Source organism: Cyclopterus lumpus, chromosome 16 (genome assembly GCF_009769545.1).
Source record: "Cyclopterus lumpus isolate fCycLum1 chromosome 16, fCycLum1.pri, whole genome shotgun sequence".
Taxonomy (NCBI): domain Eukaryota; kingdom Metazoa; phylum Chordata; class Actinopteri; order Perciformes; family Cyclopteridae; genus Cyclopterus; species Cyclopterus lumpus.
In genome coordinates, this window is record NC_046981.1 from 14,211,851 (window position 1) to 14,232,813 (window position 20,963).

Sequence of the window (20,963 nt, forward strand, 5' to 3'; positions counted from 1 at the left end):
TCGTGATGAATTATGGGAAATTAAATAGCATTTCTGATGCTAAATTAAAACATCAAATGTCAATCTTTTTATAAAGAGATGGGACTTTTGACTTTTTATGTGGCAAATGTATTTTATAAATTGTATTTTCATACAAACAAAATACACAATGTCGTGTTTATTTAGTTGTTGGCTGTCAAAAAAACAAAAGCACCAGTGACACACATTGTTTCTAACCATTTTATGTATAAAACTTGCGGTTGAGATCAGAAACATTAAAATACTTTTTTCTTTTGTTTAAATAAAATATACATACATTTAAAATGGTTACGTCTCTACAGATGCTCAATGGTATATAATAAACTCTGTGCATTCAAAGATCACAAACCTTGCTGTGCATGAAACAATTAATATCAGATAAGAGTCATTACTATAATCATACTACATATCTATACAAACAGCCATCTAGGAATATAAGAAATTATTAAAGTTTATTTCAAATACTGGACTGTACAGTTTTTAGTGTTCAGCTTCAGCATAAATGACAAGAGGGTCCTCCGTCTAGGAGGATTCAGCCAGGAAGTGCTGGAAGAACTCCTGAGTTTTCCTCTTTTCGGCAAGATCCTGCTTGGTGGGTGACCTCAGGAGCAAGGACGCAAAAATGGTGGCTATGCAGGAAGAAAATTAGTAATTAATATAGCATAGTACAAGACAGGGTTCCTTTTCTGAGTTTGTATGTACTATATTTATTAGCAGGGTTATTTGTTATGTGATAGAGAAGATGAGAAGAAATTCTATGTAATAAATCATCATGTATATATTTTTGATAATTATCTGTACATTATGTTGCAACTATTACTTCTGTTGCTATAATTTTATTAATATTCAACCATTATGTATACAGGTTAGGTTAAGTGAGCATCCATTTCTCATTTCAAACAGCCCTTGGACGGGATATTTCTTAGTTTCCCTTCACTTTCTCATCTATGTTGACTAAAACACAAAGCAGCCGCTAATAACACATTGACAAATGAAAGTGACATGCAACCTGCTTCCGTTTCTTACCCAAGATGTTGACGTCTAATCGATTGTTTGCAGAATTCTTCAACAGCTCACGGAGAAAGGCAGCTAAATAGTTGAACACATTTCTGTGGCACTGAGGTAGCATGGAAATAATCTGAAAACAGAAGAAATTAACACTTTTATGATTTAACAATTCATGTTGTTATATATTAATAGTGATCAGCGATTAACTGTGGGCCATCTGACTCACTTTCTCACACTGACTGGCATTGGAGCAGCTTTCTAGGCACTGCTGGTAGAAGGAGTAAGGAACCACCGGCTCTGGTAGGGCATCTAGGAAGAGAAGCAAGGCCTCTGCTGCCGAGTGGTTACTGCCCGCTGCAGGTCAGAACTGAGTCAAGGCTGTAATTGTTGAGTAGAATCTGTATGTCTTGAAATGTAATAAGTGCAAAAATAAAAATCTAATATACCGTTACATCCCAGGATTCATTTAAAAAGGGGAGGTTATAGATACTACGAGGAACTTTCATTGTGTGTTTGTCTTTGGTAGTCTATGTGGACAAAAGTGGTAGCAATTCCAAGTCCCTTTAGAAAACCTCTCACTTTACAGCAGCAAGTTCTTCTGACTTCTCCCAGCTCACTCAAGGGTCTGGTCTTTACTCCAAAGGGCCCAGAAATATGGCATGGGCCTCCAGCAGTGTGGTGTTGGGCATGGGTACACAACACATACTGAAAATGTACTAAAAATCTATGCTGATTAAGCATTAAGCAAACTAGGGGGAAAAAGTAAAAGGAGCACAGCTGCGGCATGGGTACACAACACTCGTAGGCACGTCTCTTCTTCTGGCTGATGGTCTTGATCGTCTCGTACTTATTTAGATCATAGAGGCATCAGTAATAAATTGAGATGGTTTCATAACCAGTTTAAAGTTCCTCCTAATACCTTTAACCAAGAGTGGAACAAAACAGACAGAAAAAAAGAGTTATAAAAAAAAAAAAAATACGTATGACTACACTGCTAAAAAGTCCAACGATGTTTATGCTGTAGTGTTTAAGGATACGGAGAGAATCTGGAATGCCAGTGTCGAGGCAATCCCTTATTTCTGCAAATTCACTTCGGAGCCCAGGTTGCTGAAATATGTCTTCCTGCAAATAGACGAGTGAATATAAAGTCGTTTTTTCCTTAAAATGCACAGTAATTAAGTCAAGGATGTAAATTACTAACAGCTCCCTTGGGAATGCACTTTTGATTTGAGCCATAGTGGAGCTGCAATAGACTAAATAAAAATTAAAAGCAAAATCCCATGTTTAAATTATAAAAATCAAGAGAATTCCCTTATCAATGCATACTGGGTGCATGCAGCGACTTTCATTTATTTGTCCTCATACGGAAGACAAACAAACAGTATGACGGGAGGCCAACAGTTAAACAATTCACTTAATGGATATGAATCTGCAAACAAGACAATTGCCACACATGTCACACTATCGTGTTCTTTTTCATTCATTTTATTATTGCACCAAAACAGAAGCTTTAGCAATTTTCTTACCTGATGAATTGCTTTGAGGAACAAGTGATTCACCATCATCCAGAGTTCTTTAGGAATGTCTAGAGGCTTTTCAGTGTATGTTCCATTCTCATCTCCAGACCTCTCCGCCTGATGTTGAGAACAAACGGAGCAAAGACACGCAGTTCAGTTAAAATGGATTCAACTTAAAACATTAAACACTATAAAACCAGAGTTACCGCCTCAGGGGTTTATGCCTCCGCTAACCAGTCAAGTTGCAGTTTACATCCATATCGGCCAAAATGTCCTCACTTCACAAATGTATCCTATCAGATCCATTAAATCTCATATTGTTCGTACAAACTTTTGAGTTATGGCCGAAAGTATGTTTTATGAGGAAACAATGAGACAGCTCTGACTGGATGAGAGGTATGTCAAGGGCACAGTCCCTGCTCTGCACGTGGGACAACTAACCATGTCACGGAGGGTCTCTTGGGGCATGTCCTGGATGGGCTCCCTTAGTTGGCACAATGAATGGATGGAGGAGCCGTAGCAGCTGGGCAGGTAGTTTCCTGTCACAGAGATGAAGTAGTCCTTGCCACGCTCCAGGTGGAGCACGAGGATGTCTTCTATCTGCTCCTTTCCAGAGTTAAGTTCAGGCGCCGTTGAGCGGTTTACAAAAACCTCAAACTCAATGTCCACAGAACCACCTATAAGTTGAGAGAGATGCACATAAAGTGAGTAAGGGTGTGGCTGGACTGGATCACTACAAGCACCCTCTGAAGTAATACGGTTTGAGGGTTTGTGAACCATCAACACATCTCTAATCTGTAATTATTTATCTTGCATGTGTGCCATTGTAAGTGTACATAACAATTAAAACACTTAAAAAGGCAGGACAATGATACTTTATCAAAATGAAATATGTGAATCCAGGGTGAAAATCGTACTTTATGTGCTAATGTTGAACGGTGTATCGATACTAAAAAAGGTACCGCGGTACCCGTACGTAAAAAAAACAATACGATTTTGCATTTTTCTAGTATCGCTACTTCATTCAAATAGTGCGCGAGAAGAGTGCACTGTTCGCTCCCTGTCATGCTGTCTGCACACATTGACTGCAGGGGGGCGGGGCTGCCCAGCGCTCACACACTAACAGGCAGCGCTCACTTACAGCGAGTGATCGCTGGGGACACATGGCATCAAGTGCAGGACACATGGCATCAAGTGCAGGACACATGGCATCAAGTGCAGGACACATGGCATCAAGTGTAGGACACATGGCATCAAGTGCAGAAGACAAGGCATCAAGTGCAGGACACATGGCATCGAGTGCAGGACACATGGCATCGAGTGCAGGACACATGGCATCGAGTGCAGAAGACATGGCATCAAGTGCATGAGACATGGCATCAAGTGCAGGAGACATGGCATCAAGTGCAGGACACATGGCATCAAGTGCAGAAGACAGAGAGTGAAGGAAAGCCCACTGACATACTGTCTGTGAAGGAAAGCCCACTGACATACTGTCTGTGAAGGAAAGCCCACTGACATACAGACAGTGAAGGAAAGCCCACTGACATACAGACAGTGAAGGAAAGCCCACGGACATACAGACAGTGAAGGAAAGCCCACTGACATACAGACAGTGAAGGAAAGCCCACTGACACACAGACAGTGAAGGAAAGCCCACGAACATACAGACAGTGAAGGAAAGCCCACTGGCATACAGACAGTGAAGGAAAGCCCACTGACACACAGACAGTGAAGGAAAGCCCACTGACACAGACAGTGAAGGAAAGCCCACTGACACACAGACAGTGAAGGAAAGCCCACTGACACACAGACAGTGAAGGAAGCCCACTGACACACAGACAATGAAGGAAAGCCCACTGACACACAGAAAGTGAAGGAAAGCCCACGAACATACAGACAGTGAAGGAAAGCCCACTGGCATACAGACAGTGAAGGAAAGCCCACTGACACACAGACAGTGAAGGAAAGCCCACTGACACACAGACAGTGAAGGAAAGCCCACTGACACACAGACAGTGAAGGAAAGCCCACTGACACACAGACAATGAAGGAAAGCCCACTGACATACAGACAGTGAAGGAAAGCCCACTGACACACAGACAATGAAGGAAAGCCCACTGGCACACAGACAGTGAAGGAAAGCCCACTGACACAGAGACAGTGAAGGAAAGCCCACTGACACACAGACAGTGAAGGAAAGCCCACTGACATACAGAAAGCCGTCTGCTAAACTTGTTTCAAAGCCACACAGACCACAGGGTTTTCACCTCAAACACACATCTGTAAAGTTATGTAACTCTACAATTACTCATACTTATGGAAGGAACTATGAATGTATTACTATTATTGATAAAGATACCAGTATAGAATCGTATTTGTGGTATTGTATCAAATTCTGGTATCATGATATTTATGGCAGGTATCGTATCGAAGTTATAATTTTGGTATTGTGACAACCCTACTACTTACCCTGAGCAATAAAGCCTTTGGGAGGGTTGGCTGTGAGCCATGGTTTGCAGTATGTGGGCTCATTTGGCTTCTGGATAAACTCAAACTGACAAGGGACCTGACCATCATTGAAGAGGCGCAGCGTCTCTGCCTGTTGCTGCATGTATTTCACGTCCTTAAAGTGGAACTAAAAGAAGAGAGAACAGCTCATGAGGCAAAATAGAAACATTCTACATTCTACGTAAATGTTTCCTTTAAATATCTCCATTATCCTCACAGGCCAAGATAAATATACAGCTTCATTGGCAATGGTTTACTAACTGCATTCATCAAAGGACCATATTGAGACAGAAATGGATTTTACAAGGTGCATCAGAGCGGTATTACAGCTCCCATTACACTCTACTAGGACTGAATGTGATGGGAAACTTTACCTCTCGCTTGGACAAAGTTACAGATGGAATGCACTCATTCTCCATTTTGTCTATATTGCGTACAATCTCTTCAAAGGTCTTCTTATAGGCCTCAGCATTTACTTTCTTGATCTTTAGGAACAGAGAAGAAAGATGTTAGAGGCAAAGTAACAATGCAGCACAGACATCTGTAATATGAACTTTAAATAATACACGCCAATAGAAAAACAGAGCCTATTGACGTGAATAGAGCAGAAAATGATCTTTTCCCCACATTTTTTTAAAGAAACTTAAGGAAATTCAAGATGAAACTATTAAGAACGCTGAATCATTTACCCCGATGACAAGCAGGGAACTGACTGGTTTGTGGTCACTGGTCTTCAGAGTCATGTGACTCTGATAATGCTGCTGCATGATGTTCTTTCCTCTCCACAGGATACGGTCACACCACGCAGGGACGCGGCATTTTTCACTAAATGCAAAAGAAAGCCGAGACATTAATACTCAAGTCATTTGATTTCAGTTTTTACTCTACAAACTATTTGAATACAGAGGGCAAACATTGCATCGGTATCGCAGTGTAAACTAGTCAACTATAGAAGAAGGGAAGCTTTCTTCAGGCCTATTTGCAATAAGCAAAGAATGACGTTAAAATACATTTAAGTATGATATGCCCTACATTAATAAAGGCATTTTAACTACACCCCTGGCTCAGTGCAAGAGTGCTTGAATTAGGCCCAGGGCCTCAAGCCGTTTCAAACATTGCTACAGAGCAGAGTCCAATTAATAACTGACCATTTGGACTAGATTTGTATTACAATATAATATTGTCTCACCAACCTGAACCCCATATTTTTATGCCAATCTTTTCATGAATACTTCAGTTAAGTGGTTTTGACATGAATAAAAAGACATTGTCTCAGTATAAATGAAGAGAAACATTCACAGGCGAAGTTTCATTGTTGTAGTAGTTGACATTTCAACTATCCTTATCTTAACTGTGAACATAACTCATTATTGAAGAATCTCATCATTATCTTACTATAAATGTTGCATTCAGGCCTTCATATTAGATTACCTTGTATCCCACTTGTCAGAGCCGGTGTCATATTTATAGGTAGGCTGGAAAACAATCTCTCCCTCCACAAAGCCAACAAACACAGCCTCCTCATCGATCTGCCTCTTGAGCTGAGGACCATTTGCAGCTGGTAAGTATCACGACTCATAAACACGAGTGATGAGTAAAGACTTTTTAAAAAGCAGCAAGAAGAGTACCACATTGATATCACCTGATCATAACTGTGCAGTGTTTCAAAGTCCTTTTTGTCTATTAGCTCCTTCACGTTTGAGACGTCAAGTTCACTGATCCTGTAGTTGAGGTCTCCAATCCAGAAAATCGCACTGATGGGGGAAGAAGATTAAAAACATGGAGATAAATTGAATATGAGGAAAATGTTGTCTCAGTTGAATATTGGAAGCGAATTTGCAATACATTCTTGATGTAGTGGCATAATGTTTATCATCTATTAAAAAAAAAACACAATGGTAACTCTGTAATTCACACTGTAATTCAATTGGTTTCATACTCATGCTTCATGATAGTAAGTTGAGGCTGGGAAGGGTCAAGCTGTCGAAACTGGAGACGACCGCATATGTCCTTGTAGTCTTGATTACGTCTCTCGTATTCTTCAAGGTGGGCAGCGAGGTGAGAGTTCACCACGCAGATATCAGAGTTGTGGAAGCGAAAACGGACTGCCACAGCACCCTTATTTCCCTGTGAATCAATGAGTGTTTGAAAGAGAAACTCAGATAACATATTAAGCAACACAACTTAAAGCTCCTGCAAATGATTGAGCGAAAACACAATGTTTTAGACATTATGCAGCTATATGTGCACCTTTGCTTGCAGAATAATCACACACACGCACACACACGCACATGCACACGCACACATGCCTTTGGACTGTGGGAGGAAGCCGGATAACTCAGAGAGGACCTACGCTGACGAGGGGGAGAACAAGCAAACTCTACACAGAAGTTCTGTTTAGCCAGGGAATCGAACACAGGCCCATCTTGCTGTGATGTGTCAGTGCAGATGTAATATCTTATAATATACACACCACCAGTATATTTACATGAAGATCAGAGCATGAAAGATTAAGACCTGCGACCTGTCCTTACCATCCTTCCCATAATGCCAGTGCCCACAGTCTCAGCCTCCACATCAGAGATGAACTCTGCATACTCATTCTTCACATAGAAGATCAGCATGATGCCCACCAGTCGCACCAATTTCACCTATAGCAGAAGAGTAGATTCACCAATATCAACGATTAACAAAGTAATGCAACATGCGTATTGGCTGGATCTTTTAACCATTTATTTAAATGGCAGAATGTGGAGTTTAATTGGCCCTGCAGGCTCAAAAGTGCTTTTATACAGTGTTTCTGTTTATCAGCTTCTTAAAAGTGTGTCAACCGCAACCCATTTACAGTTGAAGACATTTAGTGTCACCCCCTGCCTTATCTCAAGAAAAACAGAAGCAAAAAGTACATCCCAGAATACAAGCAGTTGTGCATGAGAGGACTTAAAAATAGTTTGATATGCCTCAAACTTCAACATTCAGATGTGAAGATGAAAACATGCATTATATAGCTATACAGTGTCAGTTACATATCAGCCCAGTGTACTTTAGTCAGAGCCTTGACAGTGGGTGAAGAAATGACACGTCATTATACTGCCTGCGTGACTTAGACATCCTGTATGCACTAACATTTCTAGAAGACAACATCCAAGAAAGGAGGAAGTGAATAAGTTAGAGTCAACGCTGTGAGAAAAGGGAAGTAGATGAATCCGAATGAGAAAGACAACATAAATTAAAGAAATGATGGTACGAGCATCCATGTTAAAAAGAGCTAAACAAGCTCTACGGACAACATATAGTGGGCACACAGGCCAGTCCAAACTACCAACTTCGCTGTAGATAACTTTGTTAATACAGGAAAAATATGATATATATATATATATATATTAAAAATGTGTAAAAAGACTTCCTTACTAAGGCATACTTGGCATCTGGATGCAAGGCCTCTGACACAGCCTTTGTCCACTCCAGCTCCTTGGGGGTGTCATTGAAGAAGAAAGCCTCTTTGCTGAGGTCAAGCTCCTGAAAACTATTGGGAAGGACAAACAGTAAACATGTTGAGCTTAACCCAGCACTTTTATGGTACTTTCAAAAATGTTCAAACGTAGGCAGGATTACACAGTGCTGAATCTGAGGGTAGGTCTGATCTTACTTAAAAACAGGATCAATGGTTGCATACATCTGTCAGAAGTTTGAGCAGTAACTATCCGTCTGTGTAATAGGATTAAGCGGAGCGTTGTAAGGCTATTCTCAAGCAGGGTGACTGGTACTTACCCCACGCAGTACATGTCAGGAGGGTTCGCAGTGCAGCTCAGCCAAGGACGGAGGCTTTCCTTTGGCGTCTGTCCGTTCACATTGTACGTGCCGAGAAAAATGCTGTAGATATTGGAGAATAACAAGAGTCATCTTTTGACCTCTGAGCAGCCCCACTGGAACTTAAGTGCCTTGCTGAAGGTCACCTAAATTGTGAGAAATGGTAGAAGGACCAAACCCCTTTTTCTGCCCCACTGAGATTGAAAATCAGCTGTTTCCCTTTCAATAGCCCTCTTCTGACCTTCAGGCAGGAGCTGCTCTGATTATGCTGCTGCAAAAGGAGCAGCATAGAGCTCTGAATTTTATGCCGACTGTCATCGCACTGTACAACAATTTCTGCCCTAATGTTCATACCCTCAGCTAACGAGAAAGAAGCCAATGTTGTCATTATACAGACTGCTGCTCTCCTTAACTTTTCCCCCCTAGTTTGCACATATACTAACGTACACACACATACACACATACATACATACAGTATATATGCAGATAATGCACATACATGTAACCTTTGTTATATATTGGCTGTTTACGATTATGGCAGCCAGCTTTGAAGAAAAGGTAGGTAAACACCTTGAGAAGTTGAAAGTCGGTCACATTCCAAACACAAACGCATTCAGACTGACAACTACAGACAATTTAGAGTTCCACGGAACCTGAGCTTTGTGTCTGGGGTGTGGGAGGAAATAAAAGCATCCAGGGGAATCCAAACATGCAAATTCTCCCTGCACGTGAACTGCAGATTTATTATAGTTTAAAGTTAACCACTGCAGTGTAAAATAAAGTTTATTATTATAACAACCAATCTGTTCAGGCGTTGTTCAGTGAAAATGAGTATTGGGCGTAGGTAAACGATAACATAATTTAATTGACGTGTAATCATGTAAAATGTAGTGTTGGTAAGAAACTTGAATAATCCAGTTGAATGAAGGAGATGTTTTCACAGACAATACATACATATTAGAGATGAATTATGACCTTTTTACACTATACCTCTGGTTAAATATATAATACATCATAATAACTACGAATGACAAGATTTGTTGTAAATCGATATATAAAAACAAACAATAATAATGAAATAAAAGATTGTATTTCTCAGGGAAAAAACACTAAGTAAAAGGATAGCATTTAGAATTGTTGATGGTTTACAGATTTCAGAGTGGCTGAAATGATTTTTGGATTTCTTTGCATCACAAATGTTGTATTTTTAAATTATTAAGATTCCTTCTTCCATTTCATTATATCGATATTACGGTTTATTCTTTATGTAGGTTTAAATAGTAAGACATAGATCTACCAGCAGGAGGCAGTCAGCATCATAGCAAAACCATGATGCTGACTTCAGCAAATGCATATTTTACATCTGATAAAAACAACCTGAGCTACAGCAGTAAATGCACTACATTGGTGTCTAATGCTGCGTTCACAACAAAAGCGTTGCAAAAATTAACCATTATTTCTGCTTTATACTGGTTGTGGATATCCCACAAACGTCGGAACATCCAATGCCCTCGTGTTTGGGTTCATAACATTAATATCATATATATATTTATACATAACAGCTTGGTGAATTTCACAGGTTACGTCTTGAAACTGCCGCTTACAGCGCTGCTAGAGTAGCAGCAGCCAGTTTGATTCAACAACGGCACGGCGTCAGTGACGACTGGCGGAGCGTCTCAACGCTGATTGGCTTTCGCAACTCAGCGTCGGACGAATTGTTCGCGTCGCTCAATTCGCGTCATTCATGCCGCCCGTCGAAAATGTGCATCATTTGCAACCATTCGCGTCTGTGCATTGACTTTGTATGGAATCCACTCGCGAGAAAAATTCGCAACGCTTTTGGTGTGAACGCAGCATAAGACAGAGGAGCTTAATTTAGAAAAGACCTAAACACACAGAAATATAAAACCAGAGCTTGACTTCATTTTACATAACAATTTAAACTCCAAACTGTGCTTACGGTTTACACTTTGTCCTCTCCCTGTTCCTGCATGAACTGTCTTTAAGAAACTATTTTAGACTCTTAACTTGTGCCCCACTCAAAGCATCAACACATTATAAAGTAAAAAAAAGTTGCTTTCCTAACATTTTAAAACAAAATGTTGTTATTTATGATCAAAACATGAAATCCCTTATATAATCTATATCGTGTAGAATTCAATTCAATTGAATAGTTTGGCCCCAGTGTCACAGAGCCAGCTGTTTTAGTCAGTACGGCCTGAAATCTGTATCTGTACACCCCTAATGATCAGCTAGTTCTACGTCTAAGTTGCTGCACCAATCTGCCAAACGCACGTACATTTTTAAAACCGATTAATGACTGAAATGACAAGCGGATACAAGAAAAATACCTGAAGTCCGCTGTGTAAGTGTAAAGGACCTCATTCTTCAGCAGTTCACACTTGATGAGGTTGTCTCGCAGGCCAAACTGTGGCATGGCCAGTATCTGAGCTTTGTTGGAGGTGGTGTGGCTGGAGGAGCGCACCAGGTCATCCCGGTCCTCGCGACTGGGTTGACTGAAGACAGGACAGAAGAAATAACAGTTAGGCGAGGGAGGAGAGACATTCAAGACAGAAATAGAGTCATTTTCTCAAAGTGGTGTGATTTCAGAGGGAACAAATGATCATGAACTATGCGTTTGGGTGTTTGTATGAGTTGCCACTTCTCATGCAGGATACTGCAGCCTCACTGCAACAAGCAATACCTCTGCTAAAAGTTAGAAATACAATTTTGGAATAGCAGAAACATTACACTCTGCACCAGACTAACAGCCTAAAGTTCAGTAGATCACCACAGTGACAACAGGGACCCGGGTTGTGTGGTGAAGCTCTATTTCCATGTTGTCAATATGGAATGAGGCTGAGGGGAAAAGGAGAAATGCAATATGCCTGGACCCTGTAATCTTCCAAGAATATGCTGTAACTGAACTCCATCTTAGAGTATAGGCATTCGATCCAAAAGTAGCAGCAGTGGCTTCCAGGTTAAACAACTGAACTGAGCAAAACTACATTTTAGACATTAACAACTTTAAACACATTTAACGCTCATCACCAAGCTGCTGACAGACACGTACACAGTATCTGTTGTAAAGCTGGTGGAGGAAAGTAATCAAATCACCATAATTAATAAACACTTTTTGGTAAATAACACTGAATGAACGCAACAACTTTGTTGAAAAGAAAACCTGTAAAGTAAAAGATAAGAAACACCACTTGAGTAGTGGGATATTCTAAGACTATCTGCCACCGTGTAAAAAGACATACATGTTGAGCATTTTCAGAGCTCCCACAATGTAAAAAAAAAAGAAGAAAAAAAGGCCTTACCTCTCTGGGACGGAATAGGCGGGTTTGGACTTTTGTGTGCCGCTGTGGGCACCGGTCTCCTTTTCGTGTGACGATTTCTCTGTTCGGGAAGAGCGGGAGACAACAGAAAGATTCATTTTTGTTCTACTTTTAATAATGTTATACACAGAGCATAAAGATAAATGGCCACACTATAGAACAGTTCCATATAATGTCAAATTGCACTAACAAAAACTGAACTGAAATATTGGTTCCAGGTTGTCAGTTAAGACTATGTGTCAGTGTGCCTTGTCCGCTTCTGGGAGACCTTCCCATCAACATGATCTTAAACTCTGCCTGAGGTATTGACAACCTGGGAAGACTCACTCAAAAAATAAAGAACCCAACCCTTAGCAAACCCATATTTTGACTCTTTAACAACTAATATGGGGAATCCATAATTATCACTAAGAATAAAAAAATACCCACAGTAACACCCACTTCACACCCAATCATAAAAAGTGCCATGTCACAGGTCAGTCGTTGCGGTCAATGGACTGACGTTGCCGTTTGCAGTTGGTTACAGTTATTGCATCCTAAGTAGCTGGATTTAATGGGCGCGTGTGAAGTAGGAGACAGCATGGCCCCTGTCTCCTGCAGCTTGGCAGGGAAGACAGCTGGCTGCTCTGAAAGGGAAAGCCAAGTTCTTTGAACAGGAAATTAAACTCTACAAAAGTTGTGGCAGACTACATTAAGGGTGCATCTGATCAACAGTACTCATGACCCAAAAGATGAGATGCGTATCGGTTTACATGTTTGTGATCTTTTTAGTAAACATGATCTCTACTTGGCAAACTTACAGCCACTTTGTCTCTTAAAAATGGTATCACGAACCATGATGCATTTGTTTTCTGATCCGTTTGTGAGTAGCATTTAATGCAAGAACCACATGGCTCAAATGCACTGACATTAACTGGATGGACGTGGATATATCAACAATACATCTCTAATTATACAACTAATTTAAAAACAAGGTCATAAAAAACAGAGATAATACATTTGTGCAACCAAAAGGATTCAAAGTTTGAAAATAAATCCTATCTAAACAATGCAATTGAATTAAGTCTGACTGACAATGCTGTACCTATCCCACAGCACAAGTTATGTTAGAGAGGTGTGATTTTGAAATAGCTGTGTTTAATGCAGCTAAAGTCTGAGTCAGTTAAAACACTGCTTTCATCATTATTGCCACAATTGACATACAACACAATGTTTTGCTGAATCTTAGTTTTATAAAAGGAAATGTTTTTATCACACCATCTTTACTAAGAAAACAGGCTGTAACCGGACTAACCACCTTTAAGAAAAGGTCAACATGTCTGTAATGTTGACATCATTGGTTTCATGTTGTGTAAAAATAAATAAACTTCTTTTTTTCACAAGAAGAATTGAGTGATGACATTTTAATTCAAAACCAGTGACTGTGTTGTTTGCGGGAACCGGAGAAGGAAGGGCTTTTGTTTGGCTGAGAAAACCAACAGCAAACTGTGAAATGCTTCTAGAAGTGTGAGTGGGAATGCTAACTTTGAGATGGTGAAAAACCTGTCGAGTCAAGAGTTTCAATTGTTCCTATGCAAAACCAGAAATGAGTATTAACAACCCTAAATCTTGGATTGCACAGATACTGATTGATGAACCATAAACCATTAGAGTTCCTTCCTATTCTATTGTTTGCAACGATAGCATAACGGTACAGTAACTTTACAGCATTTATTCTAAACTGCTCTGAATACCAGGTGGAGCAAACATGACATCATAAGATTATACAAGAGTTCTACATTGTTTCCTTTTTGAACTTCACAAAATCTTGAGTCTCAATATAAATGCACAAGTGGTAGTTCTTGTTAGAAAATGTTAACATCTACCGAGTCTCAGAAAAACAATACAAAAGACAAAGACTGTCACTGCTGTTTGCAACATGCCAAAGACAGTTATGACACAATGCATTGGACTCCTATGGTTAGTTACGTAACCTGACCATTACTGCAACCAGCACCTAAATGAAGCCCTGCAGCCATGAGGCTTTTGAGTGTGATCACCATTGTTATTTCATGGCATGTCGTACATTCCTGGTAATGCTAAAGTATTCTTAACCAGCTAATGAGCTTAATCAAACTTTCAACTTCCAAGGAGTAAGTTGCATGAAGTGTGAGTAACTGCAATTTCACATGCCTGTGCCTCTATCTGTGTTTGATCATAAATCAGCATACATGTCAAGATATATCAGCTCTCAAGTTCTTCAGTATTAAAAGAGTCAGAGCTTTTTAACTACATCTGCACAAAGTTCAACATTGCACAACTTCCCCTCATGGTAAAACGACAGGTAATAAACTGCAGAGCACAATTGTGTGATTTAGTTTTCTACTCAAGTGTTGCAAATCCTTTCTTTTTTTAAAGCAGTAAGAAAGTAAGTAAGCACCGTAATCTCACCGAGAGGCCAGAAGAAAGTTTAAGGACCACTGATTTAAACCAACGGGCTTAAAGTTCTCCAAGTTAGTTTGGAGGATGAGCTACGAGTGAAAGTCTCTATCAGGAAAAACAGACGTAAAATAGAAGAGCACACTGCCCGAGAAGCGAGACAAAAACAGTGTCCTGATGATGACACCATTCTGTCACCAAAAAAACACGTTATTGCACCACCAACCACAGCAGGTGTGTAATTGTCTGTCGCACAGCTACACCGTGAACATTTAGCCGGGACTAGTGACTATCAGCCGTAACTCGCGTATGTAGCTAACCGTCTATGTGGGCGACCATTCGCGTTAGGAACATATCAATAATATAACCAGGGGTTTAAAACAAACTCTTATTCCGCCTGAAAGATAATCGGCACTTTCGCCGATTTGGCTAAAGTTAGCTTGTTAGAAACGAGTACGAGCGTTACTAACGTTACTAAGCGCGAGCATTAAGTTTGCGAGGTAGCGGATGCTACGGAGTTGTGCGTTGGTTTTTTCCTTTTACCGAAACAAATAAAAAACAAAAACTAATGTAGGAATATTTGTTTCGTACCGGAGTCTCCCATCACCCTAGACATCTCCCAATCAGTCTGTGCAGAGGAGCAATGTCCAGTTAGTGTCAGACCGGTGTTACGGTTGAACAGGCGGCCCTGTTAACTGGAGACTTTCGGCGTCCGCTGTTGTCGTAGTTACGGCATCTGTTGAGAATAGCAAGAGAACACGTAGCTGGCCTCGTGCATGCCGTATTGTTTAATTCCTCAATTCAATGTCAAACCTTATCGTATAGTGTCGGGTCTAAACATACCGGACTAGACGTTGTAGAGTCTTTTAAGAGAAAGCCTCCACTCGAGTTGAAACGTCGCGTGTTGTTTATGCACATTGACATTGAATTGAGGAATTAAACAATACGGCATTCAGGAGGACAGCTACGTGTTCTCTTGCTATTCTCAACAGCTGCCGTAACTACGACAACAGACGCATTCGGCCGAAAGTCGCCAGTTAACAGGGTCGCCTGTTAAACCGTAACACCTGCTCATACCAGCGTTGTAGGAGGAGTTTAGCTTCCACTGCTGCAGAGGCACAGGAGGCTGAACGAACACAGACACTATGCAGAAACGTGCGACCGGAAACCGTTTCATCACATCGGTATTACACCAGGAAGTCGCGCTCGTGCATTTCAAGACGATAGATACATTGAATAAATACGTATAAGCTTATTTTAACACCCTGTAAGGACTAGGTTGATGAAAAACGTGGTATGAGTTTGCACGTAAACATTATATTTTTGTTTGCTCCTTTTACATTTAAATACTTTTAACGTCATGTAAATAAGTGAAATTGGCCATCAACATGTGAGACGAATTACACAAACTACATACAAAGCCTACAAATTGGACATTTCACAGATGGAATCTTGTTTGTAGACCATTTCAATGGAATTGCCTTGAACAGCTTGGGCCCATATGTTTACTTCCTCTCAGCTTAGGTAACATTTAAAAATGTGAAATGTTCTCTATACTCTATACTTTACACGTAGAAGGTACTTTACTTACAAAAAGCCCCATTATTTGGCCTGGCAAATTATAGCATGCTTTTGCTGTCTAAGTTCCAGTGTGGAGCCTACCACCCTTAAGTATCACATCAGCTTAGTATATGCCACATTACATTTTAAACCTACCTGTATAGGCTGACATTTGTATATCTTATACTTATACATAATGTTTGACCATTTCCTGAAATTGTTTTTTTGGTAATGTATTTTATGTGCACCTGGTAAGAATCTTGTCAGATGCAACACAAATAAAGGTTACTTATTTACTTACTATCATAACACAAGTGTTATTAAAAACATTAATAATGACTCCATTCAATGTAGTTCTGCCAGACCCATTACACTGTTGTCATCCATGCTGGCTCGCTGTTATTACATTTAAATAAAATGGAGCCATAATCAATGTCATTAGTTGCACTAATGCACTTGTCTTTTTTGCTGTGACACATCAAGCCTATTTTGTGAGTTGTTTCCCTTTCCTCATGGCTCTCTGACAGTTAAATGTATTTGCTACAACTCAGTTTGGGCCAATTGCATTTAAAGGAAGTGGTGCTTTCAAAACCACCTTGTTTGATCATGCAAGCCTAAGATGTAGATCTTTATCTGTTTCAGGCTATCTATGCAAACACCAAATAGATAAAAATGAGCATCTCGTGTTATCCCCTGTAAAAATACTGATAGATCTATTCCAATTTACTGACAGTTTTATTGGACATGAACTTGCTGGGAATATCTGCAAATAGAAAGAAATTACAAACCTGTTTTCCGGTGCTGGTTGAGTTTAGTGAGTGTTGTGCCCAGGGGAGCAAGGGCCTTTTTGACAACTCCCTGGCTTCTGGGGGCTTTGTCGTACTTGCTGATCCATTCAAACTTCTGTGCCTGTGTGGTTGACTTGCAAACATCTGAAGAAAGACAGACAGAGAGAGCATGGGAATATGAAAAATACTTTGCCAGTGAAGAATACAACAAGAGCCTGTTCTGAACTTCGATCTGTTTTTCAGGCAAAAGTGCAGAAGATAGAGCGACAGTAATGGTGCGATTCATGCTATAAACAAGAGTGCATAGTTATCTACTCCCCTTGTGCTAAAGAAATAAAAAAGGGGTACTTCTAAGCAACATCTTTCTATTTCTTCCTATTCCATATGGGTCTTACTTCAAGTTTATAAGACCACTTCCACACTTTCTGCTCTGCTGCTTTAAATGTGGCTACTAGTTACAGACATCTCGCTTTGATATGCTTACCTTTACCACTTCCCGCGCTCTTCCTTTTAACAACAACAGGTGCAAGTTCGTTCACTTTTTCCATCGCTGATATCCTTCACCAGGTTAAAAGCCTTTGTGGCTCATCTTAGAGTTCCACCAAAAAACCACATATCAGTCTCTGTCCGTGATCGTGTGGAGTTTCCACCGTGAAAAATAGTGAGCCGGTGTCAAAGGTGACACACCCCTCACAAAACAGACTGTAAACCTTTCAATGGCCCATTCCATTCAGATGCGCAGGATGCAGAAAGTAAAAAGTAGACCAGAGAAACACATTAAAGAGGAAAATACACGTCCCGTCTTATCATGTCGCTCTGTAAACACTTACTGTAAAGACAGTACACTATCCAAACTCCACCCCTTTCTCTCTCTCTCTCTCTCTTTTTTTTGTCAGCCATGCGTCATGTACACACCCAATAACTGGCACCACCAGTTTGTAGTTCTAAAATGGTGTACATTGTAATCCACAGCCACCAACTGTCTCAAAGAATTTGTTTTTAATTCATTTTTCAATAAACTGTCAATATTTAAAAATAAAGGTCTTTTATACTTTGCCACATAATGTAACCTTGAGGCAAATGATGACTGGTTGAACAAGTTTCCTTCACACATGGTTAGAGCAGCAGATTGTTTGTACTTCTTCAGGCATGGGTTCCTCGGACAAGAACATCTAAAGATATGAACAACTAGACCCAAATGCATGAAAAGAAGTGAGGGTCCAATATACTGCATTGTTTGAATGAATAGTATTTTTCTCACACAGATCAAAACATTTCAGTTGTATCCTTGCCAATGTCTTTTTTTCTTAAAATTCCCACAAACTGTAGGAATTTTCAAAAGCTCTGACCATCCCCAATAAAAGAAATTTCCGCTGGATGTCATGAGAAAATATCACTCATCTCTGAGGGCTGACATACCACTCCACGCCCTGTTGACCTCACTGAGGAAAAGCCGTGAGTGGGAACCAAAGGGAAGTCTGAGTTCCAATTCGTCTTCCTGGTAGCTGACTCTCACTTTAGTGTCGGCACCTAGAATCCGATAAGGAACACAGGTAAAAATGGGATGTTGACTGTCAGGCAGTAAATCAGTTATGTAGCATTACTGAGCGCTACTGTCATTAAGGGCAACTCACCCACGATCGCAAGTTCCTCTGGTGAGGAAACTGAAAAAAAGAACAACGCATGACAAATGTGTAACAGCCCTTGAGATAAATGACTATCATGCCATTTTTTTGTTATCTTGAGCAACACATTATTATCCGTTTCTCCTTTTTAAATGTCCGTCTGTGTACGTTGGAATACAACATGTAAAAGCAGCTCACCCTCCACGACAGCAAAGTCGAGGGAGATGGGTATGATGTCCTCCAGTGACACGTCATCAGCAGTAATAGCCATCCTTCGATGGGTATAAATGAAGATTCTACAAAATATTACAATTGGATTTAGAGAGCAGTCTGAAGATGCATTCAGGGGAGGGCACGACAAAATACACATGTATTACACGCAAGCTGATACAGTAGAGCCTTGCAGCTCTGCAGTAAACACTACCATTTTATAATATATAATTGTGGTTATTGTGTCACACAGGTGGATGCAACTCTGGCCAGTTTGTGACGTTGCATAATCCTGTCACTCCCTCTCTCAAAGGGAGACACAATTACATTCACTTTTAAATAGACGCATGCTCAATAACCATTGTACAATATTTTAAAACTCACGCATGCTCTTTTGTAGACTCCACCAATCCCAGCAGTCTGCTCTCTGTAATGTCATCAAAGAAGACGTCACATTGGACCGCATGTTTACAGTTTAGTTAAAGGTATAGTGGACATGTGTTTTTCTTTCAGTTGCACCTTCTATTTCATATTTTACCATGACCTTCCTCTAATTTCAACTTTTTTTTTGGTACGATGGGCAAATTTTGTAGTAGATTTCAACAAGCGTTGGGTAGTTGTATTTCGATTTTATACTAACTCCTCTACACTTTTTTTTTACATGCATCTCACATATGTAGTTACCTCACAAATTAATACTCCTCATTAACTGCATCAGCAGAATATAAAATATGACACTGCTTAACAGAATGTTAAATAGTTAAGATAAGCTCCACCATGACCAAATACAACATTAAAATGCTGTTTACATGCTAGCCATGAATAATAGTCAAATATTACATTATACCAATTTCCTGCATTAAAAAAAAAACACTTTTACTTTTGATAATTGAGTTGACTTAAGTAACATTATGAATGCAGGTATTGTAGGCCAACGTTTAATGAAGTTTTCTCTTTGAGTTGGTATTACGTGAAGGATCTTTTTTTCTTCCTTTAAGACAAAGCAGCCGCTCGTGACACAAAGCTGCCATCTTGCGGATGAGAGGTCTCACTTCAAAGGGTTTGCCCAAATCCTTGGGAAGTCACACCCGATTTGGACTGACAGTTAAACCTGCACTGGTGCTACGAACTACGTGCACCGTAAATACACCGCCTGCGTTGAGTTCACAGGCTACTGTTTATTATTATTATTTAATCTCATAAGCCCCTCTCCGAACTCTCTGATATTCTTCAACGAAGTTATCGTCCAATTTAGTTTGACGCAGGTAATCCTTCGTGTGAAGTTCTGATAATCGATAAACCAGAGCACAAAGGATACTATGATGCAGTTTTCTCCCCTTTCCAAAGTCTCTTGAATTGCGACGGATTGATCCATAGTGAGAACCGGCTTGACAACTTCTGCTCTCTCCCGGACTCGAAAGTACCCGGAGGAGTTTCGAGTAACTCCAGTTATTCCTCTTCCAAAACACAGAGACACTTCAGGATCCTCGTGCAATCCGACATTATTCTCCTTTCGACCCAGATGCGTTCTTCTAACCCGCTGCTGATTCGGCCCAGTCTGCCACGCACTGATTCCGGATCGGCACCGTGCGCCCGCGCTGACGTCACATCTGAGCTGTCATCAACTGGGTTGGGTTTGGATTTGGGCCTCAGGGCGTTTGACCCAAACAGGATTATGTCCCACAATAGAGCCGTATCCCAGTTTCCGCAAAGATATGCCGCAGCCTTCGAGGAGGTTTAAAGAGCCATCAGGTGAAAACCAAACTTTGATACATGTACCCAGTTTAAAATGACATTTAGTCGAAAAATATTGTAACTTTATTCTAAAAAAATATTTTGACTTTACTCTAAAACTATTTCATATTTCCTTAAACTATTTTAATTTTATAAAAAATATATATTTTGAGTTTATTCTAAAAATATTTACACTTTACTCTAAAACTATTTAAACTGTATACTAAACATATTTAATATTTATTCTAAAAATATTAAAAATATATTCTAAAAATATCTTAAGTTTAAAAATACTTTGATTTAATAAAAAAAAAATATCTTGACTTTATTCTCAATTTTTTAAACATTTAATCTCAAAATATCTCCACTTTATTCTCAAATTATTTAGACTTTATTCTGGTGAGGAATATATATTGCTTTTGC

General features: G+C 39.9%; 1 protein-coding gene across 3 annotated transcripts; it reads right to left on the reverse strand.

The window, feature by feature from the left end:
- Nucleotides 1-203: 203 nt before the first annotated feature.
- Nucleotides 204-20,387, reverse strand: inpp5b (inositol polyphosphate-5-phosphatase B). Of its 3 annotated transcripts, XM_034554135.1 has the most exons (23): nt 20,126-20,387; nt 19,191-19,271; nt 18,795-18,892; nt 18,606-18,635; nt 18,391-18,501; nt 16,972-17,115; nt 12,188-12,266; nt 11,216-11,380; nt 8,826-8,927; nt 8,466-8,580; nt 7,589-7,705; nt 6,994-7,181; nt 6,697-6,808; nt 6,486-6,595; nt 5,744-5,879; nt 5,429-5,539; nt 5,016-5,181; nt 2,985-3,220; nt 2,553-2,660; nt 2,064-2,148; nt 1,253-1,380; nt 1,045-1,156; nt 204-647 (listed from the first exon to the last, which is right to left on the reverse strand). In XM_034554135.1, the coding sequence occupies exons 1-23, from the start codon at nt 20,179-20,181 to the stop codon at nt 541-543; spliced, it is 2,697 nt and encodes an 898-aa protein (XP_034410026.1). In that variant the 5' UTR covers nt 20,182-20,387; the 3' UTR covers nt 204-540. The 3 variants fall into 3 exon arrangements, with proteins under 3 accessions (XP_034410026.1, XP_034410022.1, XP_034410025.1); XM_034554131.1 differs by lacking the exons at nt 18,391-18,501; nt 18,606-18,635; nt 18,795-18,892; nt 19,191-19,271; nt 20,126-20,387 and adding an exon at nt 17,456-18,336; XM_034554134.1 differs by lacking the exons at nt 16,972-17,115; nt 18,391-18,501; nt 18,606-18,635; ... (1 more) ...; nt 19,191-19,271; nt 20,126-20,387 and adding an exon at nt 15,215-15,359.
- Nucleotides 20,388-20,963: the final 576 nt, after the last annotated feature.